The 18054-nt window shown below is 42.3% G+C and overlaps 1 protein-coding gene across 1 annotated transcript in view; it reads right to left on the reverse strand.

Moving 5' to 3' along the window:
* Positions 1 to 18050, reverse strand: part of LOC307027869 (voltage-dependent T-type calcium channel subunit alpha-1G-like) — a gene marked incomplete at both ends in the record, with an annotated part of 79385 nt that extends 61335 nt beyond the window's left edge. Inside the window, 2 exons of the mRNA XM_079696226.1 lie at positions 13418 to 13788; positions 17450 to 18050. Of these exons, the coding sequence (XP_079552352.1) occupies positions 13418 to 13788; positions 17450 to 18050 (972 nt within the window). The remainder of the gene's footprint in view (positions 1 to 13417; positions 13789 to 17449) is intronic.
* Positions 18051 to 18054: the final 4 nt, after the last annotated feature.

An 18054-nucleotide genomic window follows, 5' to 3' on the forward strand; every position in this document is an offset into this window, starting at 1 on the left:
TATCAGTATGTAGTGTCTCTACTTTAAAGAGTCCTCTCCTGCTGATGTTCAGGTGTATATCAGTATGTAGTGTCTCGTCTTTAAAGAGTCCTCTCCTTTCTTTCAATATGAACTGTATGCCCTTTACGAGCTTATTCAAACCATCACATTTTGATCTGATGCACTTACGAAATAACAACAGAAATATCTGGTGTTATGTTTTAATGGACAGTGTTTCCGAACCCCCACTGTGCCAAAAACGGTTTCTAAATCAAATAGAAATGTAATTTTCAACATCCTTCATCACTGATCACTCGTTATTCCAAATATTAGTTGAGTATCTCCAATTAAGATAGCAGCTGCTTCCTGTCCTTCATTAGATTAGCAATAACACCCAACACTCTTGTCATCTCTATGATGAAGAAATCAAATAATATATCCATCTCCAGCAAGATCACATGTGTCGTTCCTGCTCTTCTCAGTTAGGCCGTTAGATCAAATGACAGGAAGTATAATAATGAGGACTTTATAATTGGGATATCAAAGTGGAATAAAACACATTAAATAAAGTGTATTTCATCACGCTACTTGTAAGCAACATGCAATATGTGTGCAATGTAGAAAACACTGTATGCCTCCATGTTAAAAAATATATAATTTCCCCGCAGTCTGTTTCCTAAAAATATAAAAAACAAGCTTTTCTGTGTTTCGTCTCATCTCGTGTGTCCGGGTTCACAGACTCAGACAACATGCATTCGTTTGATGCCTCTGCTTTATTGTGTCCATTCATTTGAACACAGGCGGCAAATCCTTCACAAAGCTTTGAGCGTTTAAGAAAAGTTGAAAGGGTAAACACATTCTGGGATGTTTGTTTGTTGTTTTGGATGAAAGTCCTCAAACACAGCTAGAAACACACTCACATCCAGACTAACCCTAACCCTAGTATTAGTTTTAATACCACAAGTGCACAAAGGTGTACCGAAAAGCCATGGTTGAAATGAGCTGAGTCCATGAATTCAAGACCTGTACTTAAATACACATTTGAAGTACTTTGACTTTAGAGTTTCCTTTTCATGCTATGTTCATTTTTCTACTGGTTTGATGCCAATTTTTTATTTCAAATAGCTGGCGGCAAATCTCTTCCAAAGCTTTGTGCGTTTAAGAAAAGTTGAAAGGGTAAACACATTCTGGGATGTTTGTTTGTTGTTTTGGATGAATGTCCTCAAACACAGCTAGAAACACACTCACATCCAGACTAACCCTAACCCTAGTATTAACACCACAAGTGCACAAAGGTGTACCCAAAAGGCATTGTGTAAATTAGCTAAGTACATGTATTCAAGTACCGTACTTAAGTAAGAATTTGAAGTACGTTTACTTTAGAGTTTCCCTTTCATGCTACGTTAAATGTTCTATTCAGGGGTTAACAAATTTTGGGATGTGTGTCTGTTGCTTTGGATGAATGTCGTCAAACTCAGTTATAGAAACACACTCACATCCAGACTAACCTTAACCTTAGTTTTAATACCACAAAGGCACAAAGGTGTACTCAAAAGCCATGGTTGAAATGAGCTAAGTACACATATTCAAGTACTGTACTTAAGTAAGAATGTGAGGTACTTGTACCGCCCTTGAGTATTTCCCTTTTATGCTATATTTTATTTTGCTTCGATGCACCTGCTTAAATGAAACCATTCATAACTGTAATTCAGATGTAAGGGAGTAAAATTACTTATTTTTTAATAGTATCCTTATACGTAATCCCATTACTCCCAAAGCCTGGGTACTTGTACTTAACGTGTGTATTTCCCCTTTTTATACAATGTTAAACTTTAACTCTACAACTATTTGAAGGCAAATGTATTTTACAGCTTTCGTCCATAACTATCTCCTTCATTTCTGGCAGCAAAATACAATTAGGAACACATTAATGGATCACTATTTATAATCTAGTGATATGACGTGTATATTATTTAAAAAATGGACAATCTGCATAAGGAATACTTTTACGTTTGTTACTCGTTAATGCTAAGAAGGAATGCATGACTTTGACTTCTAACAGATATTATATCAAAGTACTTCTTCCAGGACAACACCTATAACCAGAGCTGACACACACTCATCTGTATTCATTACCATGTATGTACACATTTTATACACAAAGCCCTGCACAGTATCACACACACACACACACACACACACACACACACACACACACACACACACACACACACACACACACACACACCTTTTATAATAAGTGCGATTGATAAGCCAGAACAAGGAGTAGAGTTTTTATGAGGTGAGATTTGGACGGCAGACATCTGGCCTTGAGGTCCGGGTTATTATTTTTCCCCCACAGTTTATGCTCTGCTATTGTTCCAGCTTGTATATTAAGACATTCCTCAGACATCATGCAAGATTACTGCAGGAGAAAGAGGCCATAAAAACCCTTTCTCTCACACAAAGGAACATAGACAAATACAACCATGCAAACACTGCCGTTAGCTTTGCATGCTAGCATTGCCATTAGCTCGTCTTAATTGACAAACGGACACTAAGGTGTGTGTGTGACCTAAATGATGCATGTGTGTGTGTGTGTGTGTGTATGTGTGTGTGTGTGTGTGTGTGTGTGTGTGTGTGTGTGTGTGTGTGTGTGTGTGTGTGTGTGTGTGTGTGTGTGTGTGTGTGTGTGAGGAAGACGCTGTTGCTTTTGTAATAGCTTCCTTTAGTGGTGTGTGTCCTGGGTAATGAGGCTGCATCAGCATTAAGGAGGCAAAGTGTGTTAGATGAGGAATAGGCTAATCTGGTTAGCGCTAATGTAATGTCACCTAATCTGATGTGATCTAATCTAAACGGGACGCTGAGCTCCTCTGTGTGTGTGTGTGTGTGTGTGTGTGTGTGTGTGTGTGTGTGTGTGTGTGTGTCTGTGTGTGTCTGTGTCTGTGTCTGTGTGTGTGTGTGTGTGTGTGTGTGTGTGTGTGTGTGTGTGTCTGTGTGTGTCTGTGTGTGTCTGTGTCTGTGTGTGTGTGTGTGTGTGTGTGTGTGTGTGTGTGTGTGTGTGTGTGTGTGTGTGTGTGTGTGTGTGTGTGTGTGTGTGTGTTATGTAATGGAGAATGAAGCACTCTCATTGTTATGGTTCGATGATAGTGACGACTGGTTGATATGAACGTCTGCATCAACTCCTCGATGTATTTGAGGATGACCCTGGGATTATTATTTTTGTGGTATTTACTGAGGTATTTGGGTCTTTCCTAAGCATTTGACTTTAGACATGGTGTGGCTGCTGATGACCTAAAATGGTATTCTTCAAGTTTGTCCCCTAAAAATCACAAGGTTTCTTGTTTGATTGGTATAAGAAGAGCAATGTAAGAAGCCGCAGTGAACTGGGAAATGGTCTCAATTAAATTTGATTTTTTTTTTTGTAGAGAGTTTTACAAATGAGAGCATGCTGATTCGTGAGCTTTCGCCTGAAGTGTAACGCAGCGTCCACACGGCGGCGTGCATAGAAGCTTGCCGGCGGGCGTGTCTGAAACTCGATCAACAACCAATCGCATGAATCTCCCGCAGCGGTTTGATTGGCTAGAGCTTGTACTGGCATATGATTTGATTGGCTGACGCTTCCGTCGAAGCCTCAAAAGTTGAACATTGCTCAACTTTTGAAGCGAGCGACGGGACGCTCCCACAATGCAGTTCGGCAAAGCTTGACGTCATCCCATTCAAAGTGAATGCACACACCGCCGTTTGGACGGGCCGTAACATGCAGTCAATAGAGTCATATTGATCCTTCCTAAATATGCATATTCTCCCCAATGTCAAATGGTGCCCGAGGAAAGGATCGATTTAACATCCTTGTTGTTTTTAATGTCTCTTAATTTATGATTTTAGCACCACTAGGATGAGTCCTCTACTTTAGACTGAAAGCCATTCCTAATGTTTGTGGACAAATGCACATTATTTTATTTGTTAACAATACTTTTTAACATGTCTTTTCCTTGTACTTGAGTACATCTACCACCATACAAAACCAGAAGTTGATGAGAGAAAGGGAAGAGTGTAGAAAGCAGGATTCAGAGGCAGAGAGGAGCACTTGCTAAACGCAGGCAGACGGTTATTTGACACATCGCTGAACCAGGAAATAACTGAATCCATCAATTGATCACTCCATTGATTCCCCCGTCTTTACTTCATGGCCTTCAGGGCTGGAAAAGCTTCCCCTCCATAAACCGGGATCAGCAGCCGTTGTTTCGTCATCTACATCTCACCATTGTACAAATTGAAAAAACACTTTTTCTCTGGGCTCTTGTGTTGGAGGGAGGCCAGCGTCTTCACACGCCAACGATCCTCTGCCAGGCCGGGATGAAAGTTGAATAAATATTGTCTCTGGTAGGATCAAGAAGCACAACAAAAGAGCCTTTCCACTGTCTCTCTGGGGTTTGGCAAGTAATGCTCGTGTGCACAATAAAGCATCAGAACAACAACATAAGGGGAATGAAATAACCACTTTTACTGATGTTTTAATGGGTTACGGTCAAATAACAGTCATTCTGATTCACAACAACATCCGATCCAAACCATAATGACCTCCTTGACTTATCCGTTACAGAATCATGACACAAAGAAGGTCTCAAAACAAGTTTTAAAGGGAAAGTGCCTTTAACCTGCATTCTCTCTATTATCCACCAGGGGGCGACCTCTCTAACGATTGTATGGAAGGCTATGAGAAAATGACCCTTTCTCTATCTTGATTTATTACCTCAGGAAACTTTTTCAGGTGAGTTCAGGGTCTCAATCTCTCGTTTCAAGTCTTATGTAATACAGCATGATGTTAACATATTATTAGTAGTAGACCAAATAGGTAGATAGATATGTCACTATGTGTACAGATGTCCATTTTCACTTTTTGTCACTTTAACTTATTCCGTACTTTATAACTTAGATGACCAAATATGTACAGTACATGCTGACAGCTATTTCACTCTTATTTTTACTCGTCTCCTATCTCATAGTCTTTTATTATTATTATAATTTTAATATTTTTCTTGATTTTATTTATTTTTGATTTTATTAATCTGTGTGAATTTTTGGCTGTCCTGTTTTTTCACGATTACCCTGTTGCTGCTTTGTAAAACTGAATTTCCCCTCGGGGATTAATAAAGGTTCATCTTATCTTATCTTATCTTTGTATGCTTTGAGCGTTGCTGCCTCTAAAGCCCCTGTCACACTGTCCCGAAATTGACACCCGATGGACACACGAATATGGAATTGTGAATTTCGCCCGAAGATGGCCCCGAACCACACACGAAGGAAACATTTACATTACATTTACAACTGCAACGAAAGTAACGCAAACAATTATGTTAAAGTACTATGATACTGTACTGATATTTTCCGACTTTGTTCTTTACTTTCTCCGTCTTTATATGTAGAAGATATTAAGTTTTCTCCGTCATGTTGTTTCCATAGCAACAACAAGTTCCTCGCCTCCAAAATAATATATTATATCCTTTTCAGTTTCACAGAACACAAATTGGGTTATTTACATAATATGTTTACATGATTTTGTTGTGCAATAAAACAACCAGATGGACACACGATAAAGGAAATGTTCAAATTCGGCTCTGATCGTATCAACATCGGGCCAATCTTTTGGATTTTGCCACAGCTCCCGAAGTTGCTGCCGGAGCCTGAGAAACTCCACCGGCGGTCATACGATGGCTTAAGATGCCCTCACGAATGGCCCGATGTTGTTACGATCAGAGCCGAATTTCAACATTTCCTTAATCGTGTTTCCATCGGGTGTCAATTTCGGGACAGAGTGACAAGGGCTTTACTCTGGTTTCGAAAAGGAGACGGATTGTATAGAAGTCTATGAGAAAAAGACCCTTTCTCTAACTTGATTTATGAAATGCGTGGACCTTTTTCAGGCAACTGTATAGTCTCAATCTCCAGTTTTAAGTGTTCTTCAATACAGCATGATGTTCATTATTGTAAATTAAGAGTCTGATTGTATAGAAGTCCATGAGAAAAATTGATTCATTACCTCAGTGAACATTTTCCTGATATGTTTATGGTCTCAATATTTAGTTTCAAGTCTTCTGAATTACAGCATGATGTTCATTTAGTACATCATGGTCAAGTTTAGAGTGAAATGGACCACACAGCAGGGTAATAAAACAAGATCAAATGTACTTCATTGATCCCAATTTGGAAATGTTTTGTGATCAACATCTCTGCTTTAAGGCATGTACTGTATACCTTGTGATTGACATATCAACACCACACTTTTTACCATGCGCTCTAATCCTTTTACAGTGTGTGTTAAGGTCATGAAAGTCTATTTTCTGAGTTTGCAAGTAACAAGTAAAGCTTCACAAACCAAACTACATGTCAAAAAGGGTCAGATTTAGTTCAACTGTCTGTTTCAGTTGCACTTACTGGAGTTGAATGTCACTTAACGCTCAACGTCAATCTTAAACTGACCCTAAAACATGCTCTTCTCAAAGCTAACCCCCCCTTGCTGATCTCATACAGTGACAGAACTGGACTGAATTCATACTTGCTGTACAAAACGCCCATTTGAATCAGTGTTGAGCTGCACTTTCCTTATCAAGTGAGTAGCTTTCAAGGTTAGTAAAGTCGAGACATCGCCGGTGGGAAATAAAAATGAACCCTAAAAAGTGACTTCACTTCACTTTGTGCTCAAGAAGTCCAAACTCATGTCAGTGCTAAAAGGCTTCCACTTTAACAGCATTTCCAAAAACAGCAACGGTTTTCCCACTCCTCCCTTGACGCCGCTGTCGACCCACGGCTCTTGAGTTCTACTCAAGCTATTTTTTATTTTGGCGAGGAACGACTTGACTTCAGAACAAGTATGGAGGGACGACTTTCTTATGCAACGCGAGACAGAGGTTGACCTTCTGGGGTGAATAGACGACGGGCTGTGTCACATAGCTGGCACACACACAACTATTCCATCGGCTCCACCATACATGGTAACGCTCTCAAACTGCGTGGGGATAAAAAGCAGACGCCCTCTCCACCACCTCCAGCCCCTCACGCCCTGTCAGCCCCGTCCAGCGCTCCGTTTCATCAAAGCTTTATCCTCCCATCTCTGTGTGGCGCTCACGTATTTACATTCACTTCTGCTGCCCGGCATGTGTGTGTGTTTATATATATATTAGTGTGCGCTTAGGAGAAAGGAAGCAGACAGACAGGACTCTGTTGTGTGTCACGGGCAGTGAGGTAGTGTGTGTGTGTGTGTGTGTGTGTGTGCGTGTGTGTGTGTGTGTGTGTGTGTGTGTGTGTGTGTATGTGTGTGTGTGTGTGTGTGTGTGTGTGTGTGTGTGTGTGTGTGTGTGTGTGTGTGTGTGTTGTGTTTCGTCTACATACAGTAAGAGAAGGCTTATCTCAGAATCAGAAACAGGTTTATCACCAGGTAGGTTAACACATACGAGGAATTTGACTAGGTGTGGTGGTGCATACATTAACATTAAAATAAAAAAAAAAAAAAAAACACAGAACTATTTTAAGAAACTATAATAACATAAACAAATATATTAAAAAAGATATTAAAATATAGCAGTATTTACATTGAATATGATTGAAATCGAAATATAATTGGAATAAAATACCTCAGTTGTAAGGCAGTGTTGGAACGTAATGAAGTACATGTTCGAGGTACTTCACCTAGGTATTTTTATTTTATGCTACTTTTGACTCCTACAGGATTATCTGAGCGCTTTAGTCACCTCACAGATTCAGATTATGAGCTAACATAAAATATAGATGGACTGATGAAATCGTGATACATAATTATGGGTTAAAATCTTGAGCTGCATTATCCGTTCTAAAACCTGTTTTTAAGTTTCTTTATTGCTGCACGAATTTGCAAATTTCTTTCTTCTTCTATATCTAAATGTATTGATAGTGAAAAGTCACTGGGAAGCCGCTGACATGTTGAGCTACACACTCGCAACAAAATTGGAAAGAAAACAGATTGCGTCCACTTATACAGGACCATTGAGTGCGACAGCTTTCCGATCAAGTTGACCCGTTTTGTTCCAGCCCCCCGATGTGTGAATAAGGTTGTGGAGACCTCGTTGTGTCTTAAAGAGGATTTGACAAGATTAAATATCCCCCCCGATGGGTAAATGATGGAGAGAGGAAAGTGGGGACATGCATTAACACATGAAGTGAATACAACATCAGGCGGGACCGATTTGTAAAGGCTAATAAACGTCTCTGCTAGATTTAATTACCCGTGATGTGGTTATTTATCATAGATATGTTGAATATGCACGAGTAGTACTGGACTTGTAAAAAGTTTCGGTTCAATTCCGGTTAAAACCGGAACGTCAGGAACCGGTACTTACGTATATTCTCCTTTGTGTTCTAAACCATCTAAAACCTTCCATAGATCGAGAAATTTGCGCTGAGAAAAGACGAAAAACATTGTTTTGGCTTCTGATATGGCGGCCATTACTGAGCTCACGAAGTCTCGCAAAATATCGCAACTGCTCGCGAGATCTGTGTGACGTCAAGGGAAGCTGGCTTAGACATAGTGGACACTGACAGCGTGGGATGCTGGTTGCCATATTTGGTAGTGTAGCTAAGCTAACTCCTTTGTATGTATGGTGATATAGTGTCTGCCGAAAGAGCAACACTTCACCCAGACAATGTCAATATGCTGTTGTTCTTGAACAAGAACACATAGACTTGTACTCTTGCATATTGAGTCTTGTATGTACATCATTATGTATGTAGTTGTGTTGTGTAGTTAGTAACACATGTAGAGTTCTAGAAAAGACATGGTGTAGACACAAGTTGGAAGGGAGCACAATAAACCTGACGAGTTTGAATTTGAGTTGATTATGAGTTTATTTTCAATTGATAATTAGCTCACAATAAGTTCACTTTAGTTACTCACACAACTTGACACAAGTCCGGACCTGAACCTGAACCTCTGGATTTGAGTCCGGACCTGAACCTGAATGTGAGTCCAGGTACACAGCACTATGCACGAGTGTGTCAGACAGAAGAGGATATCTGTAGGTATAGTGTGTGTTTGAATGTGTTCAAGTCTTCTCTAGGATCCTTATAGTCTACTTCAGAGCAGCTAGAGAGGCTGAATTGTGGATTAAGATGTTTTGTTTGCTAATATATCAAGAAAACTAAAAGCTACCCAATCTCCTCACAGTTATGTTTGTATATTTTAGTAAAATTGTGTGTCCATGAGGCCTAATTACCATGATGCATTTGTGCTACAAGAACATTTCCTGTGCACTTTTAATAAGGGTGAAAAGCTAAAATGTTAGCAATAAAATCATTATTTACATATCATTTATCATCGTACATAATATCTGCTCGTTATTTGGCTTAAAGAGCAAATCTAATAGTTCTCCGTGGCTCATTAAGACTAAAAGATCTGCTCCCAGAGGAATGAGAGTTGTATAATATGCTTTTGAGCTTTTGGGTTTGCACACTGGATGAAACCTTTCCCCTCAAATTAACATTCCCATTCAACTTAACTCTCGTCCATTACGTTTAGAGGGAAACTGTTTTTGGCGCGACGTAAATAATTTTTCAATAAGTTTGGGGAAGTCTGCGGAGGAAAAAGGACGGGTTGGACTGAAAGGTCAAAACAAAGTGGGTTTACAGTACTTGCACATTTAAGCACGTAAACAAGTACGTGTAGAGGCAGAACATACAGAGCTTAAAACAAACAGAATATGTCGAGGAGGTGCATTGTGTGTGTGTGTGTGAGAGAGAGAGAGAGAGAGAGAGAGAGAGAGAGAGAGAGAGAGAGAGAGAGAGAGAGAGAGAGAGAGAGAGAGAGAGAGAGTGTAAATGCAGGTGTTTACCCGGTGCAGGTGCATGATGGGATGTCATATCCCACACTCCTAAACCTCTTGATCTGAGCCTCTTGTCAATCAAAGTAGTCGTTATAGGGGTTACTCATTAGGCTTCACACACACACACACACACACACACACACACACACACACACACACACACACACACACACACACACACACACACACACACACACACACACACACACACACACACACACACACACACACACACACACACACACACACACACACACACACACACACACACACACACAGACACACAGAGAGAGCTTGAAGCCTCTCCAGGTTTTTTACGGGGTTACTTTCGGTTACTGACCCAGTGCTATAAGCGTATCCAGATGCCATCCTCAGAAACACTTTCAGAGCTTCCTCCTCTGTGTTGCAGCCTCACGGTTCCTCACTCTTCTCTATCTGCACTCCTACCCTTCGTCTCCTTCACTTTCTTATGTCATTCCTGCTTTTTATAACCTCCCTGTCTCACCTTCTTCTCTTACTCTTCTTAAGTCTTCCCTCATCTCTCTCTCTCTCTGGAGTGATCTGTATTCCTTTAAGGTCACAAAGATCCCTAAAGTCTCCAGACAGGCTGCTGAAACTTCACTGAGACACTTCATTGATTGCATCGATATCCAATAGACAGGAGGACCACTAAGCCTCTGAAAGTCTGAGCCTCCGGAGGAGAGGCTGGGTTTCTGTTTCCATACATCCACCAGCCAAGGTTTTCTGCAGAAGCTTTGCACATCGTACCCGTGCAACTACCACGAAAGAACTAGCTTTACTTCTCTTAGATGTACTATTGTTATTCAACCTCATTCCTATATGAACTACATCAGGAGTGTATGCAGAGGTTTTCAAGATAATTACATTTGATCAGTGCCTATAGCAGGAAACAAACAAAGTCACTGAGAGGCTGAGGCCGGGCCGGTTTTTTTCTATTGTATGACACGCTAAACGATGTACTTGCACATAGACATTGTTATACACACACACACACACACACACACACACACACACACACACACACACACACACACACACACACACACACACACACACACACACACACACACACACACACACACCCTTGCTAATATGTCAAGAAAACTAAAAGCTACCCAATCTCCGCACAGTTATGTTTGTACTAATGATGTCAAAATTATCGCGTAAACGGCGGTAGTGCATTTTTTGAATTAATTGCGTTAATATATTTAACGCATTTAATGCATGCGCAGAATGGCCCGCCCCATACATCCCACCAGTGGCAGCGCCAGGGTATGGCTGGGGTAGGCTAGAGCCATACCAAGAAATGGCTTAGCCCCACCATGAAAAATGATGTTAAAGTAAGCAAAATAAAGTCCGCCAACTCGCGCGGAGTAAATTGCACAGACAGCAGTTAGTAAGATTGATTTCAGTAGCCACTTGTCTGGAAATACTGAAGACTAGAAACGGTTTTGAAAACTTTTGTCACGTAGTGATCGTCTTCTCAATAGAACATCTTTGATAATGTCTTCTGGCCAATCAGAATCAAGATAACGGCGTGGTGTTGTTGCAGGAAGTCCTGACGGAGAATACTTTTGTATCTCTATATACATCGATACAACATTACGTGTTGATAGAAATCAACACGTAATGAAATAAGACCCCACGGTTTGATGATTGATAGGTGTGTGGGCTGTCTTTCATTTTGACACACAGAACAATGTTATAATAAACATACTGTATGTTAAATGGATATATCCGCCTTCTTTCATTTATCTTTCCATTCCCACAACAATACACATAAAGAAATGGCATATTTTGGACATAGTTTGAATGGTGATTAATCTGATTAATTAATTTTGAAGCTGTGATTAATCTGATTAAAATGTGTAATCGTTTGACAGCCCTAGTTTGTACGTTTTAGTAAAAGTGTGTGTGAAGCCTTGAAAAAGTGTGTCACCCTCTCTTACACACACAAACACACCCGCAACACACACACACACGCATGCCCGCCCACCTGCCTTTGTACGTTTCATGGCTCCTAAAGTGCCTTTTGTATTACCGCCATGTATTAATTAATGTTCTCTTCTACACACGTATGTTGGTGCAGCTATGAGGATAATTTTCTTAAGACTAAGCAGGTTGAATTCACACCGACTGATCAAAATGCTCTCCACATGTGGTTTAGTCGATCAAATATCCTTCTGATTGCGATGTGTTGTGCAGGCATTAACACCTTGCTTCAACATGCCTTTCTTCCTAATCTAGATAAACCCTCCCTGATACAGAGTGTGTGTTAGCATCAGGTGTAAATTGGGTCAAAGAGAAACACAGGTAGATTTCAAATGAGTTAACAAGAGCAAATCTGTGTCAGGGCTTTCCTCTCCCGTTAAATCACCCCGTGTTTCTCTCTCTCTCCCGCTCACATCCGTTTCTCTCTCACATGGCTGCAATTACGCTCGTGTAAACAAACGAGGCCGGAGAGAGACATCGGGAATTCCAGTTGGGCCTTTGGGAGCTGCTTAGCTTACACAGTCAGAGAGGATCAAGGACGCAAGCACAGAGGATCCATAAAACCCTCCTACAGTCATTCATTCATCTCACAGCACTTTATGAATGACTGTACCTCAATGGAGCGCCATGCAACAGCTGCCCAGATACACACTTTGTCAATGAGACCCACGGTTTGTGTCAACTCACACACTTCCCCTAGAACTCTTTAAATGGACTGTGTGGTGTTGTCTCAAATCTCTCACTGATGCTGTGCTATTACCAAAAGTGACAATAGCCGCTGTAAGCTAGCTACCTAACAAGCTAGCTCTTTCTTAATACCGACTTTTTAATCTTTGTCAAATAACTTATTTGTCAAATGCCAATAGACAGTGCAGTTTAGACAATTTTGAAGATAGCTGTCTGGTTCCAGAGTCTCATACAGTGTGTAAGTCCAAGGGTTAAAAGCATATTAACTAGCTAGCTAGCAACGATATTTCGGAGGGAAATCCTTACAGACTAGTCAATTCACCCAATACAATTAACATAGGCTTCTTAAGACACCAGTATAGAGGTGAGTAACTTAAACAATGTACAAAAACAACATGTATGACCTATAGCGCTGTCTAAACCTATGTAAAAGCAATTGCTAACATTAGCTGTGCTATTACAGGAAAGTCACGATCGCAGCTAATTAGTTGGCTAGCTAGCAACGATTGTTTGTAGTACCAAATCAACACTAGTATACCGGTACGTTAGTTGAATAGTAAAACAAATATATAACTGATTTGTGTAGCGCTGGGTTTAACGAAGAAACTACAATCCAGGGTTTAACACTTCAATACTTTCTCAGATCAGGTCTGAAGGGTTTCTTGCATCACAGCATCTCCATTTGAAACAGCAACAAGGACACATATTTAGTAAATAAACAAAGAAACAAACATTTAAGATACGATAACAGTCGCTGGAGACGATATGTTCAAATCCCTATGTCCGTTACTAGAGCACCATCCGTATACACATTGTAACTTTTTGCACACAAGCACTCAAAACAAGCAAATGTAGAAAAATGCCATTTAAGACAACTCCCTAACCTGCTCGTGGTACTCAATCCCCATGCTCAGAGTGTTGATCAGGATGGCGATCATAATCCCTCGGCCGAAGTACTTGCTGTCCACGATCTTCCTGAACGTGTCGCACACCAGCCTCCAGAAACGCACCACCTTCCCGACCGTTCTACACAGCCCGTGCTGCTTCTTTTTGGGCCGCCGGCTGTCCCTTCGGTCCTTGTGGTGGAGGTCCTGGGTGAACTCGTATATTCCCTCGCTGTCCGAGTCTCCGTTGCCGCCCTCGGACTCGTTGGCCAGAGCTTTGGCGCAGTAAGGGCAGCTCTCAGGGTCGAAGGTCAGAGCCACTGTGTCCACACCGCTGAGGTCACAAACCGACAGCTGGCCGGAGAGCTGGGCTGCAGCCGAGGGAGAAAAGAAAGGTCAGACAGAGACAAACAGAAGGGAGATACTTTGTGGCACAGTAAACTCTTGAAATTGACTGTGTAGTGTCTCAAATCACACACGGAGGCTGTGCTATTCAAAGTGACGATTGAAGCTTGCTAGCTCATCATTAATTTGTATTAAAAAAGGTTTGTCAATCACAAACTTTATCCGGACACATTATGTTCCTTAGAAAATGCATTTGACAGCGCAGTTAACTTTATAAGAAACACAAAAAGGTCAGACGGAGAGAAACAGAAGGGGAATTGCAGCAAAATCCAATACATTTTTTTGGACAAATTGTCAAATCCAATGGAATTTGACAAGATTGAATATCCCCCCCGATGGGTAAATGATGGAGAGTGAAACGTCTGGAACATGCATTAACACTTGAAGTGAATAAAACATCAGGCAGGACCGATTGTTAACGACCAACCAATGTCTCTGCTAGATTGAATTACCGTGATGTGGTTATTTATCTCGAAATATGTTGAATATGCACGAGTGTGTAAGACAGAAGAGGATGTTTGTAGGTATGGTGTGTTTGAACGTGCCAACATCTTCTCTAGGGTCCTTATAATCTATTTCAGAGCAGCTAAAGAGGATGAAGTTTGCATTAAGATCTGTTATTTTCTAAAATATCAAGACAACTAAAAGCTACCCAGTCTCCTCAGAGTTATGTTTATCTGTTTTAGTAAAATGGTGTGTCCATGAGGCCTAATTACCATGATGCATTTGTGCTACAAGAACATTTCCTGAGCATATTTAATTCGGGTAACAATGCTTTCAAATGTTATCGTTATTCAGAATAAATCTGTTGTGAACATTTCAGGATAGTTGCTTGTGTGTGTGAGTCTTTGATGGGCAGTGTGTGCTCTGAGCAATGTTTATATGGCGGTCGCCAGCATTTCCACCGTCTGCACAACCTGAAGAGACCTGGCCTGACTTCAGCTGATCCCACTGCCTTTTAGAAGTTGGCCGGCGCAGTAAACTGGCTGCGAGCTTTGACATGAGGGATTAACATCTATCGAGCGTAATTAGCACTTTTCCTGTCTCTCACGGAAAAAACCTCCAACTCTGGACAGTGTTACAGTGAGAGGCTTAATCACAGCTAATCAATACTCTAACAAATGGATGATTGTGGAAGAAGGAACGCCTCCAGTGGCTTGTCACTCGACCTGCTCTAACACTGATATGGATAGGCATTGACTGACTGAATGAGACACTCAGATTGTTTTATAACACGGTTTCCCTTCCAGTTTTCTCTTCTCAATGGGAATACTCCGGAAGCAAACTTTCAACCACAGCAGAAAGAAAAACATTGAGCTAATCAGAAACGTTTAGAGTTTCGAGCAGCAGTAGCTCAGTCTGCAGGGACTTGGCTCGGCAACCGAAGGGTCATCGGTTCAAGTCCCGATAGGATAACGTACAGAGGGCGGACTGGTAGCTGGATCACAGTCTGAAGCTATCAAGCCCTCAAACAGAAAGTTATTAAACCCTCAAACAACAAATTGTCAAACCCTTACACAAGAAGATATTAAACCCTCCTTAAACCCTCAAACAGGAAGTTATTAGACCCTCTGACAGGAAGTTATTAAACCCTCCTCAAATCCTCCATAAGGAAGTTATTAAACAAGAAGCTATTAAACCCAGATCAAACTCTCCAACAAGAAGTTATCAAACATTCCTTAAGCCCTCCATCAGGAAGTTGTTAAACATTACTTAGTGTTTGTGTCCGTCAAGAAACCTGCTGTGCATAATATTCTCTGTGTGTGTGTGTGTGTGTGTGTGTGTGTGTGTGTGTGTGTGTGTGTGTGTGTGTGTGTGTGTGTGTGTGTGTCTGTGTGTGTTGGGTTGGTTCTACCTGTGGAAGTGTGTGTGTGTGTGTGTGTGTGTGTGTGTGTGTTCTACATGTAGGAGTGTGTGTGTGTGTGTGTGTGTGTGTGTGTGTGTGTGTGTGTGTGTGTGTGTGTATGTGTGTGTGTGTGTGTGTGTGTGTGTTTGCTGGGTTGGTTCTACCTGTAGGAGTGTGTGTGTGTGTGTGTGTGTGTGTGTGTGTGTGTGTGTGTGTGTGTGTGTGTGTGTGTGTGTTGGGTTGGTTCTACCTGTGGAAGTGTGTGTGTGTGTGTGTGTGTGTGTGTGTGTGTGTGTGTGTGTGTGTGTGTGTGTGTGTGTGTGTTCTACCTGTAGGAGTGTGTGTGTGTGTGTGTGTGTGTGTGTGTGTGTGTGTGTGTGTGTGTGTGTGTGTGTGTTCTACCTGTAGGAGTGTGTGTGTGTGTGTGTGTGTGTGTGTGTGTGTGTGTGTGTGTGTGTGTGTGTGTGTGTGTGTGTGTGTTGGGTTGGTTCTACCTGTGGAAGTGTGTGTGTGTGTTTGTGTGTGTGTGTGTGTGTGTGTGTGTGTGTGTGTGTGTGTGTGTGTGTTCTACCTGTAGGAGTGTGTGTGTGTGTGTGTGTGTGTGTGTGTGTGTGTGTGTGTTCTACATGTAGGAGTGTGTGTGTGTGTGTGTGTGTGTGTGTGTGTGTGTGTGTGTGTGTTGGGTTGGTTCTACCTGTGGAAGTGTGTGTGTGTGTTTGTGTGTGTGTGTGTGTGTGTGTGTGTGTGTGTGTGTTCTACCTGTAGGAGTGTGTGTGTGTGTGTGTGTGTGTGTGTGTGTGTGTGTGTTCTACATGTAGGAGTGTGTGTGTGTGTGTGTGTGTGTGTGTGTTTGCTGGGTTGGTTCTACCTGTAGGAGTGTGTGTGTGTGTGTGTGTGTGTGTGTGTGTGTGTGTGTGTGTGTGTGTGTGTGTGTGTTGGGTTGGTTCTACCTGTGGAAGTGTGTGTGTGTGTGTGTGTGTGTGTGTGTGTGTGTGTGTGTGTGTGTGTGTGTGTGTGTATGTGTGTGTGTGTGTGTGTGTTCTACCTGTAGGAGTGTGTGTGTGTGTGTGTGTGTGTGTGTGTGTGTGTGTGTGTGTGTGTGTGTGTGTGTGTGTTCTACCTGTAGGAGTGTGTGTGTGTGTGTGTGTGTGTGTGTGTGTGTGTGTGTGTGTGTGTGTGTGTGTGTGTGTGTGTGTTGGGTTGGTTCTACCTGTGGAAGTGTGTGTGTGTGTGTGTGTTTGTGTGTGTGTGTGTGTGTGTGTGTGTGTGTGTGTGTGTGTGTGTGTGTTCTACCTGTAGGAGTGTGTGTGTGTGTGTGTGTGTGTGTGTGTGTGTGTGTGTGTGTGTGTTCTACATGTAGGAGTGTGTGTGTGTGTGTGTGTGTGTGTGTGTGTGTGTGTGTGTGTGTGTGTGTGTGTTGGGTTGGTTCTACCTGTGGAAGTGTGTGTGTGTGTTTGTGTGTGTGTGTGTGTGTGTGTGTGTGTGTGTGTGTGTGTGTGTGTTCTACCTGTAGGAGTGTGTGTGTGTGTGTGTGTGTGTGTGTGTGTGTGTGTGTGTGTGTTCTACATGTAGGAGTGTGTGTGTGTGTGTGTGTGTGTGTGTGTGTGTGTTTGCTGGGTTGGTTCTACCTGTAGGAGTGTGTGTGTGTGTGTGTGTGTGTGTGTGTGTGTGTGTGTGTGTGTGTGTTGGGTTGGTTCTACCTGTGGAAGTGTGTGTGTGTGTGTGTGTGTGTGTGTGTGTGTGTGTGTGTGTGTGTGTGTGTGTGTGTGTGTGTGTTCTACCTGTGGGAGTGTGTGTGTCCACCAGGCTTGACGGGCGTCTCTCCTGCGGGGCAGGTGGGATATTGAGGTTGAAGCTGATGTTGGTCAGAGTGCCGGCGGCAGCACTCGCTCGTCTCGACTCAGCGAGCGCTCGGGCCTGAAGGGTCGGGTAGTTCTTCGGCGCCGGACCCGCGAAAGGTACCGAGTTCCTCTTCATGGATTTGGACATTGGAGCGGGGGCGATTGGGAAGGAATGAGATGTTGGGGAAGGGGTACAACGAAGAGTCTCTGCGTGGAAAACACTGATAACTGAAGATAAATCGGGCGAAGTGGCCAGGTTGGTATCAGACGTGGCTGTAGTTACTGATGGTGGCAAAGCAAGATGTCCGGCAGTTGCAACAAGCGTGCCTCCATTGTTGTTATGAGCCTCCGCATCTCTACCCTCCACACACCGGACGCCCCTCATGCTTCCATTCCCTAAATGGTGGTGGTGGTGGTGGTGGTGGTGGTGTAGGTGGTGCTGATTGGACGCCGTGTGATGAACGCTAACCGATCCTTGCCTGGAGGGTTTTCTTCTACTTCTCTTGCTGCGTTGGGACTCTGTTTCCTGGGGCGAGGCGGCGATG

This window comes from Notothenia rossii, assembly GCF_949606895.1.
Source record: "Notothenia rossii genome assembly, contig: scaffold_212, whole genome shotgun sequence".
NCBI lineage: Eukaryota > Metazoa > Chordata > Actinopteri > Perciformes > Nototheniidae > Notothenia > Notothenia rossii.